Genomic DNA, 12841 nt, shown 5'->3' on the forward strand with positions numbered 1-12841 from the left:
GCACCCAAAGTAGTAAGCTGTCCCCGTGGTGACCAGGTGTTGTGCAGCAGGAGACGCAGAGGCCAGGCCTCAGGACTGAGAAGGGGTCCTCATCCTCCCCGTGCATCAGTCTCCACAACATTCAGGCTACTGGCTCCTTAAACTATATATGCATACGCACAGCAGTGTTGCCCTCGAGATTCTCCCCGCCACCCCCAGATTTACAACTGATCTCCAGACTATATAGAAGTCTGGTATATTATTCATTTAAAACACTTATCCCAATTTCCCCTGGAGAAAATGGATGCTGTGCAAGGTGGATTTGATGGTTTTATACGGTACTGGTCTCCCTCCCTCCCTCCCTAAACGCTACTCTCAAATCTCCAGGTATTCCCAAACCCAAAGTTGGCAACCCTTACACACATGCATGCACAAACTAGGCATGTATGCCCAAAAGCATTAAAACCAAGCTGGGGGGGGAAATGGCTCTTTTATTTGGTTGCACACAGCTTATAAATTAAAATCAATATAAAACTACTGAGATCAAGTCATATGGTCTTAAGAAATCCTTCCTGTATAGGAAAATAAGCCACGGTCTATTAAAAAAAAACTTTAAACTACACAGGCTGGGATAAGAAAGTGTTAACATCTAGAGATAATCGTCCAAGAAGTTAAATATATCCAGCTTTAAAATGCTATCTTCATTTCTCCCTTTTTAAATTTCCACGTAAGTATTTTTTTTTCGGGGGGGGGGGGGGAGTCGCTTGCAAAGGAATTCAGAGGCAGACTACAAAGCTATATGCAACTATTAAATATAAAGGGAACAAAAGTGAGAAACATGGGGATAAAAAGGTTCTTTTGGAGGTTCCAAAGGATGCTTCCCCCCTCCTGAATACACAGGACACTGAATTTTGCTTATGTCACACCTAATACTTCTTTTATATCTGAAACAAGCAACCCTTGGGTCAGATGCCAGCCCTTAGATGAACAGTGGATATTGAGATGCGACATACTCTTAATGAAACTTTTTCTTCTCCACTTGCACCTGAAAATAAAGAGATCTTACCAAAATGGTGTTGATTTTCTTCGAAGTACTAAGAATCTTTGGGGAGGGAAAAGAAATGGAAGTCATCTAAAAAGTTTTCATTGCCTTCCACGAGAATAGAAAGTCCAGGGCCTTAAATGCGAAAATTCAGTTTCCCCTTTCAGGACAAGGCCCGTTTTGAGTCCATGTATCTAGCAGGTTAGAAGAAAACAGCTGAATCATAGTGCCAGTCTACCGGCCCAATATCCCTTCGATATAAGAACACAACCTCTGGTTTTCCTTTTGGCTGCACTGTGGGAAATCGACTACCATGAAGAGAACACTTTCTAAAATTATGTTAACCCACCCGCAGACACATTCACAGGTTCTACGATACAGGAATATTATGACCATACACCAGCAAAGGCAAAGGAGAGCCATTTCCCATCTGAAAATGGGTTAGGCACTTTTCAAGGACAGTGTTGGAAAAGGTCAGAAACCTCCATGTGCCTTCAAGGTTCACAAGGTTCACCCCGCCCCCCCAAAAAAAGTTCCCAGCTTTGTGGTATCGGTTGCTGAAGCACAGTCCAAGACACAATCGTTCCTTTCTGTCCAACAGACCTGGGAAATATTCCCCACAATGGGCACACCTGAATTATTGGAAACCATCACAGAGGGGATTAAGGCATTTGTGGATATAGCAGTAAGTCATAGCTCTCCATGGATATCCAAGAATCCCATTCTTCGTTGCCTCAGTTTTCCAGGTAGAAGCAACAGTGCCCATGAGGAAGGCCAAAGCGAGGGATTCCCCCACAAATGCTGGACTAGTTTCGAGACTCGGAGGACGACGACGACGTCGGGCTGCGCACGGTCGACATGAGGTGAGACTTGTATGTCTTGCTGAGGCCCGTCATCCAGAACTTCAGGAGCTTCACGTTGTCCTCCTCGGAGGCTCCCAGAATGCTCAGCAGCTTCTGGGTGTCTTCCTTCGGCCGGCTGTCCACTTTGGTGAACTTGAAGAGGACTTTCACTTTACTGCCAAAGGCAACACACCAAAAAAGAAACGGAAATTAAAACCACCTTCCAAACACCGCAAGATAACTGCAACGTCAATTATCCCCTCAAGAGAAGTTTCCTTTATGTTGTTCATAGACAGCCGGTTTGGTGTAGTGGTTAAGTGTGCAGACTCATATCTGGGAGAACCGGGTTTGATTCCCCACTCCTCCACTTGCACCTGCTGGAATGGCCTTGGGTCAGCCATAGCTCTCACAGAGCTGTCCTTGAAAGGGCAACTGCTGTGAGAGCCCTCTCAGTCCCACCCACCTCACAGGGTGTCTGTTGTGGGGGGAAGAAGAAAAAGGAGATTGTAAACCACTCTGAGTCTCTGATTCAGAGACAAGGGTGGGGTATAGTTCTGCAGTCATATGAGTATGCTGTGTACAAAGTTTCTGTTCTTTGTTAGGAGCTAAAAAATGGAACTGGGCACAAACCAGAGGGTTTCAAGAATGAAATCTCTCATCCGTACAGCAAAACATTAACAGGGAACAGCACCTTGAAGCTTACGCCATCAAGAAATAACAGGCTGCTCTCAGACCTAAGTGGCCAAACTGGCTGAATGACCAGTGTGATCCTAAACAGAGTTAAACTCTACAAAGTTCCTGAGTTTAGAAAGATGCAACTTGGCTTAAGATCACGCTGTAAACCAGGGGTGTCAAACATGCAGCCCGGGGGCCGAATCAGGCCCCTGGAGGGCTCCTATCGGGCCCCCGAGCAACTGGCTGTCATCTGTTTCCTTCTCCCTCTCTCTTGCTTCCTTCTGCATCTCAGCTTGCTTTGCAAGGCTTGCTCAGTCACACAGAAGCTACAGAACAAAACCTCTATCTCCTCCATTGGCTGAGGCTCCTCCCCCTCCTGGTCCCCTGGGGAGGGCGGGAAAGAGCCTTTGCCCAGTTCCCTGGATCCAATGAGAGAAATACAAAGAAAGCAGCTTTCAGATCAAAATGTTTCAAGCATGTTTTATTTTAAGGTGGTTGTTTTTTTAAAAAAAAAATCTTTAATCCTGTTTGTCGGTGACCTTTAAAAGTTTATATCTCTGCTACCTAATCTTAATAGGTACACACGTGGCCCGGCCCAATCCAGCCCAACAAGGTCTCATTTATGTCAGATCTGGCTCTGATGAGTTCGACACCCCTGCATAAACAATCTGATATAGTTGACAAGGATCCAAAGATAAAATTTATAAGGTTAATTTTACTGCATTCGAGGGAGGGGTCACAAAAGAGCAGACCCTCCCTCCCCTTCTCATCTATACATTTATTTGCATTCATTCGTTTATATCCCGGTTTTCGCCCCAGCTGGGACTCAAAGCAGCTTACAATGGCATTCTCCCCTCCTCCATTCCCCCACAACAACAACCCTGTGAGGTAGGCCAGGCTGATTGTTTGTGATGGGCCCAAGATCACCCGAGCAAGCTTCCCATGTAGAAATGGACATTGCACCTTTTTGTTCCAGGGGAGGGACGGTGGCTCAGTGGTAGAGCATCTGCTTGGGAAGCAGAAGGTCCCAGGTTCACTCCCCGGCATCTCCAACTAAAAAGCGTCCAGGCAAATAGGTGTGGAAAACCTCAGCTTGAGACCCTGGAGAGCTGCTGCCAGTCTAAGAAGACAATACTGTCTTTGATGGACCACGAGGGTCTGATTCAGTAGAAGGCAGCTTCATATGTTCATGATCCTAATTTGACAGTTTATCTACAATGCCGTTTCTCACCCTGACTAATGTGTCCATTGGGCATACACAATTCCTTGGGCTCATCCTCAAGAAAGCCTTTCAAACCTCAAATCTTTTAAAAGCAATTCAGTGACCCAAGTGGCCACTTGCTCCTGCATTATTCAAACATTTCTCCTGCGCTGGGGGAACACAAATCTCAGTGCGTTTTAAAAATCTCTTAGAGACGTGGAGGTGGTTACTCACTTCATCCATTCCTCCTTCAGGCAGATGAGGCACTGGTCTACAACGTCCACCAAAAGGTTCTGGTTTGTCAAAGCAGCCTCGATCTTGTTCAAGATGGTAGGGCCAACTGTTTCCCAGGAAAGGGGTAAGGGAGAGAAAGTTTATAAGATGGGATGGATGGGCAATTAAGTCTAAAACTATTATCCACCCAATTAGAAGAAGACTGCCGATTTATACCCCGCCCTTTCTCTCTGAATCAGAGCAACTTACAATCGCCTATATCTTCTCCCCCAACAATAGACACCTTGTGAGGTGGGTGGGGTTGAGAGGGCTCTCACAGCAGCTGCCCTTTCAAGGACAGAGTCTCAGAGCAGCCCACAATCTCCTTTCCCTTCCTCCCCCACAACAGACACCCTGTGAGGTGGGTGGGGCTGGAGAGGGCTCTCACAGCAGCTGCCCTTTCAACGACAGAGTCTCAGAGCGGCCCACAATCTCCTTTACCTTCCTCCCCCACAACAGACACCCTGCGAGATGGGTGGGGCTGGAGAGGACTCTCACAGCAGCTGCCCTTTCAAGGACAGAGTCTCAGAGCAGCCCACAATCTCCTTTCCCTTCCTCCCCCACAACAGACATGCTGTGAGGTGGGTGGGGTTGAGAGAGCTCTCACAGCAGCTGCCCTTTCAACGACAGAGTCTCAGAGCGGCCCACAATCTCCTTTACCTTCCTCCCCCACAACAGACACCCTGCGAGGTGGGTGGGGCTGGAGAGGGCTCTCACAGCCGCTGCCCTTTCAACGACAGAGTCTCAGAGCGGCCCACAATCTCCTTTCCTTTCCTCCCCCACAACAGACGCCCTGTGAGGTGGGTGGGGCTAGAGAGGGCTCTCACAGCAGCTGCCCTTTCAAGGACAGAGTCTCAGAGCAGCTCACAATCTCCTTTCCTTTCCTCCCCCACAAAAGACACCCTGTGAGGTGGGTGGGGCTAGAGAGGGCTCTCACAGCAGCTGCCCTTTCAAGGACAGAGTCTCAGAGCAGCTCACAATCTCCTTTCCTTTCCTCCCCCACAAAAGACACCCTGTGAGGTGGGTGGGGCTAGAGAGGGCTCTCACAGCAGCTGCCCTTTCAAGGACAGAGTCTCAGAGCAGCTCACAATCTCCTTTCCTTTCCTCTCCCACAACAGACACCCTGAGAGGTGGGTGGGGCTGGAGAGGGCTCTCACAGCAGCTGCCCTTTCAAGGACAGAGTCTCAGAGCGGCTCACAATCTCCTTTCCTTTCCTCCCCCACAAACGACACCCTGTGAGGTGGGTGGGGTTGAGAGAGCTCTCACAGCAGCTGCCCTTTCAAGGACAACTGCCAGAGCTATGGCTAACCCAAGGCCATTCCAGCAGCTGTAAGTGCAGGAGCGGGGCATCAAACCCAGTTCTCCCAGATAAGTGTCTCCCAGACACTTAACCACTACACCAAACTGGCTGTAGGCCAGGGGGTCTCCGATTTTTTTAAGCCTGTGAGTGGAATTCTGATCCAGGGTGGTGAGTGCGACCACAAAATGGCTGCCATGGGAGGTGCAGCCACATGTACCCCCAGAGGCAGTCTTAAGTGCAGGGAGGAGTACTTTTGAAAAATCCACTGGGACAGAAGAGTGCGAGAGAGAGAAACAATACTGGGGGCAGCTGCCACCAAAGCAATGCTGTTTTATCTGCACAGCCAATCAGGTTTCCAATGGTTCATCAAGAACCATGTGGAACCAGAACTCCAACCAGATTACTTGCGTGTAAACCTCCAGCCCTCAACACCTCTCCTCTTTCTATGCAGTTAAGCCAAACTGGGAGCAATCATGACACCTTTCTCCCCAAAGCTATAGCTCAGGGGTGTCAAACATCCGGCCTGGGGGCCAAATCAGGCCCCCGAACAACTGGCTGTCATCTCCTTCCTTCTCCATCTCTCTTGCTTCCTTTTGCATCACAGTTTGCTTTGCCAGGTTTGTGCAATCACACAGCTACAGAGCAAAGTCGCCCTGAGCCTGCCTTGGTGGGGAGGGCGGGATATAAATCAAATTATTATTATTATTATTTTCTCCACTGGCTGAGGCTCCTCCCTTGGGGAGGAAGCGGGGGGAGAAGCAGAGCTTGCTTTGTCAGGCTCTCTCAACCACACAGCAGAGCTACTAAGCCAAGCCTCTCTTCCTTCCGTTGGCTGAGGATCCTTCCTCTCCTGGTCCCCTGGGGAAGGAAGGAAAGATCCAGAGCTTCCTTTGCCCTGTTCCCTGAATGCCACGGGAAAGATACAAAGAAAGTACATTTAAAACCAACGAGTGCTAACATTTTAAGTATGTTTTAAGTTTTTTAAAAAATATATTTAATTGTGTTTGTCTGTGTCCTTTATAAAGTTTATATCTCTGCTACCTAATCTTACATAGGTACATGTCAGGCGATGGAGACTCAAGGCCGTGTTCATTGATAATAATGGACACTTTATTGGAGACTCATTGCAAGATACAGAAGTTGAGACTAATAAGACTAGGGGTCCCTGGGTCTTACGGAATTAATAATAATAATAATAATAATAATAAATTTTATTTCTATCCCGCCCTCCCCACCTCAGCAGGCTCAGGGCGGCTAACAACATTTTATAAAAACATACAATAATAATAATAAAACCTTTAAGTTTAACAATATAAAATATCAACAATAAACTTAATAACATTAAAAACCAGTTCAATAAATACAGTTATTCTGCGGTATAGTTCTTCAACCGCGTTGGCGGCTCCTTAATTTCTGATCTTCCTAACAGTCCGGGTGTGCAAATTTGAAAAGGACGGTCTTGCAGGCCCTGCGGAATTCTACATCAAAGTATTATCTAAACAAAGCGATTCTCATAACAAAAGAAACTGAAGGTGCAAACTTTCACATGAGAGCTCCCCCTTATCTCTTTGCCTAAGGGAGGATGCTGGCCGGACATGGAGAGCCAGTTTGGTGTAGTGGTTAAGTGCGTGGACTCTTATCTGGGAGAACCGGGTTTGATTCCCCACTCCTCCACTTGCACCTGCTGGAATGGCCTTGGGTCAGCCATAGCTCTCTTATCTGGGAGAACCGGGTTTGATTCCCCACTCCTCCACTTGCACCTGCTGGAATGGCCTTGGGTCAGCCATAGCTCTCTTATCTGGGAGAACCGGGTTTGATTCCCCACTCCTCCACTTGCACCTGCTGGAATGGCCTTGGGTCAGCCATAGCTCTCTTATCTAGGAGAACCGGGTTTGATTCCCCCCTCCTCCACTTGCACCTGCTGGAATGGCCTTGGGTCAGCCATAGCTCTCTTATCTAGGAGAACCGGGTTTGATTCCCCCCTCCTCCACTTGCACCTGCTGGAATGGCCTTGGGTCAGCCATAGCTCTCTTATCTAGGAGAACCGGGTTTGATTCCCCACTCCTCTACTTGCACCTGCTAGCATGGCCTTGGGTCAGCCATAGCTCTGGCAGAGGTTGTCCTTGAAAGGGCAGCTGCTGTGAGAGCCCTCTCCAGCCCCACCCACCTCACAGGGTGTCTGTTGTGGGGGAGGAAGGGAAAGGAGATTGTGAGCCGCTCTGAGACTCTGTCCTTGAAAGGGCAGCTGCTGTGAAAGCTCTCTCAGTCCCACCCACCTCACAGGGTGTCTGTTGTGGGGGAGGAAGGGAAAGAAGATTGTGAGCCGCTCTGAGACTCTTCGGAGTGGAGGGCGGGATATAAATCCAATATCTTCATTTACCTCACAGGGTGTCTGTTGTGGGGGAGGAAGGGAAAGGAGATTGTGAGCCGTTCTGAGACTCTTTGGAGTGGAGGGCGGGATATAAATCCAATATCTTCATCTACCTCACAGGGTGTCTGTTGTGGGGGAGGAAGGGAAAGGAGATTGTGAGCCGCTCTGAGACTCTTCGGAGTGGAGGGCGGGATATAAATCCAATGTCTTCATCTACCTCACAGGGTGTCTGTTGTGGGGGAGGAAGGGAAAGGAGATTGTGAGCCGCTCTGAGACTCTTCGGAGTGGAGGGCGGGATATAAATCCAATATCTTCATCTACCTCACAGGGTGTCTGTTGTGGGGGAGGAAGGGAAAGGAGATTGTGAGCCGCTCTGAGACTCTTCGGAGTGGAGGGCGGGATATAAATCCAATATCTTCTTCTTCTTCTACACATGGCCCAGCCTGATATGGCCCAGCCCAGCTCAACAAGGTCTCATTTATGTCAGATCTGGCCCTCATAACAAATAAGTCTGACATCCCTGCTTATAGCTGCTATCGGGCAAAGCATAACGTCTGTTTATTCTACCACATGTCCCATGTTTCTGTGGTGGCCAAGCACGTCTCTTACCTCTGTCGGCTGCAACGGGGCTCCCACTGGTGACTATAAATTCGTACTTGCTGAGGGCCTGCTCATCGTCGAACAAAACAGGGTAGAGGCTTGAGCGGGTGGCAGTGCGGACTTCCACAAGGACAGCAAATTCTAGGTCAAGAAAAACACAGGCACAGACCCAGAACAGTTATGTCAATTTAGTTTTAGAAACAGCAGGCCTCATTTTGGGGCAGGAGCTCATGGGAGCAGAGCTCCGGAATCTCTTAAATTTTATTGTGCTCTTACTTTCTTAAACCCCCACCCCCTCCCCCTCACGCATACACAAATACTTGCTTCTGGGCTCCACTGCTCAAACCCTCTGTGGGACTCTTGCTGAACTCTTAAGATCTGACACACTTTTTGATATTTTTTCCCCACAAAAAAATGAGAAAAGAACCAAAGCGCATAAAGCGGACCGATGGGAATCTTCCTCATGCCGCTGCGGCCACGTAGGAGAAAGCAATTTTAAAAGTATGATGGGAGGGAGGTTTTACGGTGACAATGATAATTCAAGAAGCATTTTAAGGTAGGTGCTGAGTTGATATAATTAGTACACCTTACGGTGATAGCAGGGGTGTGTGTGGCATATGCAAATGAGCTCCGGCACCCCTTTTTCCACAAAACGACCCCTGAGAAACAGCAATTCAAACAGGAAACGGCTCTTGAGACCCAACCTATTTCCAGATCAGTCCCGTTATGAGGAACATGAGAACATATCCCTGTGCGTCACATGTCCCGATATACCGGCTACGGTCTTCCCCTTGCCACCTACTGAATATCCCCTCACTGGCATCTATGAGGACCCACAATTCTCTGTGTTGCTCCCGCCTTATAGAACAGGCTCCCCAAGATAACGGGAGGGGGCGCTGTACTTAGAAACTTCCACAAGCTTTTGTTCCCATAGCTTTCAGTGGGGTCCTAAGCTTCCAGGCATTTTTATTACAATGAAAAGGTTTTCCACAGGAGGAGGACTGGTAAGCATGTGAGCTTTCCTTCGTCACTGCAGTTACTGTGTGGTTCATTAGGGAGAGACGGTGGCTCCGTGGTAGAGCATCTGCTTGGTAAGCAGAAGGTCCCAGGTTCAGTCCCTGGCATCGCCAACTAAAAAGGGTCCAGGCAAATAGGCGTGAAAAAAACCTCAGCTTGAGACCCTGGAGGACTGCTGTCAGCGAGTACACAATACTGATTTTGATGACCGAGGGTCTGATTCAGTAGAAGGCAGCTTCAGATGTACCCCTTCAGAGTTTCGTTCTACCCAGGAGGTGTGAGGAGGGATGTATTCCATTTGGCTCCACCTCCAGTGGCAGCCATTTTGGAGTAGAATCCCCTCTCAAAACTCCAAAGGCGCCTGCACGCCTCAAAAGGTTGGAGATCCCTTAGACGTGTATATTTCTCCCCACTTTTCTCCCCACGGTGGCTAGACCAACATTCTAACCACTACCCTGTCCCACTATCCTTTGCCCGCAGAAACCTCACTTTGGCCGTGGTCGGAGTTCTCCTCAGGAGGCTGCAACACCCATTGTAAGGAGGAGGGGAACAGGGACCACCCAGACCAAGGAAGCATGCCATAAAACAGGAGTGGCCAAACTCGCTTAACAGAAGAGCCACATCGAATAAACGTCAGTTGTTTGAGTGCCGCAATACAGGAACATCAGACGTTTGAGAGCCACAAGGAAGAAAGGAAGGCCAAGAGATGGGGAGAGGTGGAAAGAAAGCAACTTTAAATGCCACCGGCTGGCTTGGCTTGTCGAAGTGACTTAAAGAGAGAAATCCCTTCTGAGAGCCAGCTGACGGGGCAGCAGGGGCCTTGAGAGCCACACAGTATGTGTGAAAGAGCCGCGGGAGGCTCCTGAGTCGCAGTTTGGCCCCTCCTGCCATAAAAGCTTCCACAGGACAGGAACGGACTTAAATCTTGTTTTAAAATAAGTGGCATCGTGTTTGTTTCAGTACGGGATTAAGGCGGGCAATGAAAAGGGTCAGCGGGGGGAGGCGGCAAACGCTGCTCTTACCAGACGACAGAATGTGAGGTGGGACGGCCACGTGAGGGGCGAGCCCGAGGAAGTTACACTTATAGGCTTCTTCGTATTTGTCGCTGTAGGGGATGATGCGAACACAACCGATCGGCAGCATGGTCTGGCAGAGGGGGAGAAAGGGGGCCAATGAGAAGGACGGGAAGGCCCTGCTTGCCTTCTGTGACATCACAGCCACTCAGAGGCCTCACCACCCTTTTTACACATTCCATGTAGGACCGAGGAGGCGGGGGCCAGCCATCCCTACCCATAAGACGTCAAAGGCAGACTGGACGAGCTCTGGATCCCGGGCTTTCCAGATGACCTGGTTCCCCATGAGGACGTGCCACGCCAGCATGTGAAAAGATGATGCCCCCAGGACCTGAAAAACAAAAAAGACATCCTGAATCGGGGTCCTTGACTTTTTTGAGCTTACAGGCACTGTTGGAATTCTGACATAGTGTAGTTCTAGAGTGTCAAAAGTGCAGCCCATGGGCTTCTATCAGGCCCGCAAGCAACTCACTGTCATCTGCTTCCTTCTCTCTCTCTTGCTTCCTTCTGCATCACAGCTTGATTTGCCAGGCTTGCTCAATCACACAAGAGCTACAGAGCCAAGACTTTATTTTCTCCATTGGCTGACCAGCACACGAGGCAAGTTATGTACAAAAGCTCACAATGCCCAGCCGTTTCATGTTTTCCCTTGGCTCAAAGCATTGATCATGACTCAGATCTCCGTAAGGAATGTCAATAATTCAAAAGCAGGTTTGCAACTTACAGATTTACACCTGAACGACACCTGAACAGCATACTCAAGATTGCTACAGCACAGACATCGTCTCTAGGTTTTTGAAGCAATAATTCAGAGTACAAGGTGTCAATTATTTATTTATTTATTTTGATTTATATCCCGCCCTCCCCGCCGAAGCAGGCTCAGGCCAGCTCACAACATAAAATCCCACAAACAATTAAATTAGTAAGTATTAAAATTACATTCAGTAATAAAATAGATATGCAATGATTAAAACAGATCATCAGAAACTGTTAAGTAAGCAAAATACTGCAAGAAGAAGAAGAAATTGGATTTATATCCAGCCCTCCACTCCGAAGAGTCTCAGAGCGGCTCACAATCTCCTTTACCTTCCTCCCCCACAACAGACACCCTGTGAGGTGGGTGGGGCTGGAGAGGGCTCTCACAGCAGCTGCCCTTTCAAGGACAACCTCTGCCAGGGCTATGGCTGACCCAAGGCCATGCCAGCAGGTGCAAGTGGAGGAGTGGGGAATCAAACCCGGTTCTCCCAGATAAGAGTCCGCACACTTCACCACTACACCAAACTGGCTCTCCATGCTAATCTTTTAAGCATGCTTTATATCTCCGCTACCTGGCATTACATTTTATGACACAGATGGCCCAGCCTGACAAGGTCTCATTGATGTCAGATCCGGCCCTCGTATCAAATGAGTTTGACGCCCCTAGGATGCAGCCACAAAGTGGGTGCCGCAGAATTGTCACCCCAGGAGACAGAGCCAGCCACAAATTGGCTGCTGCAGCTGACATCCTGCCACACCGTGAAGATCCTCGTGCCGCAGTGGCAACTCCTGCCAAAGCAACATTTTTAAAAATCTGCACAGCCAAACAAATCTCCACTGGCCAGTCAAAAGCCTTATTGGGCACAAGTCCCGCCTGGCCCTATCAACTTTTCAAATACTCTCGGCAGGCACCAACAAAGGGGTCAACAGTCACCCCAGTGCCCGCGGGCACCAGATCGGCGACCCTTGTCCTAAATAGTACCTGCGTTCCCTCCCTTCCAACCCCTTTCCAGTCCTGACTCATCAACAGCAGCTAGAGAGCCAGTTTGGTGCAGTGGTTAAGTGTGCGGACTCTTATCTGGGAGAACCGGGTTTGATTCCCCACTCCTCCACTTGCAGCTGCTGGAATGGCCTTGGGGTCAGCCATAGCTCTCTTATCTGGGAGAACCGGGTTTGATTCCCCACTCCTCCTCTGTCAGCTGCTGGAATGGCCTTGGGTCAGCCATAGCTTTCGTAGGAGTTGTCCTTGAAAGGTTAAGTGTGCGGACTCTTATCTGGGAGAACCGAGTTTGATTCCCCACGCCTCCTCTGGCAGCTGCTGGAATGGCCTTGGGTCAGCCATAGCTCTGGCAGAGGTTGTCCTTGAAAGGGCAGCTTCTGGGAGAGCTCTCTCAGCCCCACCCACCTCACAGGGTGTCTGTTGTGGGGGAGGAAGGTGAAGGAGATTGTGAGCCGCTCTGAGACTCTGTCCTTGAAAGGGCAGCTTCTGGGAGAGCTCTCTCGGCCCCACCCACCTCACAGGGTGTCTGTTGTGGGGGAGGAAGGTAAAGGAGATTGTAGGCCGCTCTGAGATTCGGAGTGGAGGGCGGGGATATAAATCCAATTTCTTCTTCTTTTTCAGCTGCAATTTGAAGGGGAAAATTTCTAGGGCAGCTCTAGTGAGCGATTCAGCAGTACCACCAGCCCTATGGTGTGAGAGTGAGAGACGCTCT

General features: G+C 49.1%; 1 protein-coding gene across 1 annotated transcript in view; it reads right to left on the reverse strand.

Annotated features, from left to right (window-relative positions):
* Positions 1-452: 452 nt before the first annotated feature.
* Positions 453-12841, reverse strand: part of FLCN (folliculin) — a 31577-nt gene continuing 19188 nt past the window's right edge. Inside the window, exons 8-12 of the mRNA XM_060260813.1 lie at positions 10591-10704; positions 10323-10446; positions 8293-8424; positions 3974-4079; positions 453-2038 (exon numbers count right to left, since the gene is read on the reverse strand). Coding sequence (XP_060116796.1) covers positions 1828-2038; positions 3974-4079; positions 8293-8424; positions 10323-10446; positions 10591-10704 — 687 coding nt within the window. The 3' untranslated portion in view covers positions 453-1827. The remainder of the gene's footprint in view (positions 2039-3973; positions 4080-8292; positions 8425-10322; positions 10447-10590; positions 10705-12841) is intronic.

The sequence above is a fragment of the Heteronotia binoei genome, chromosome 20, assembly GCF_032191835.1.
Source record: "Heteronotia binoei isolate CCM8104 ecotype False Entrance Well chromosome 20, APGP_CSIRO_Hbin_v1, whole genome shotgun sequence".
NCBI classification, from domain to species: Eukaryota; Metazoa; Chordata; class Lepidosauria; order Squamata; family Gekkonidae; genus Heteronotia; species Heteronotia binoei.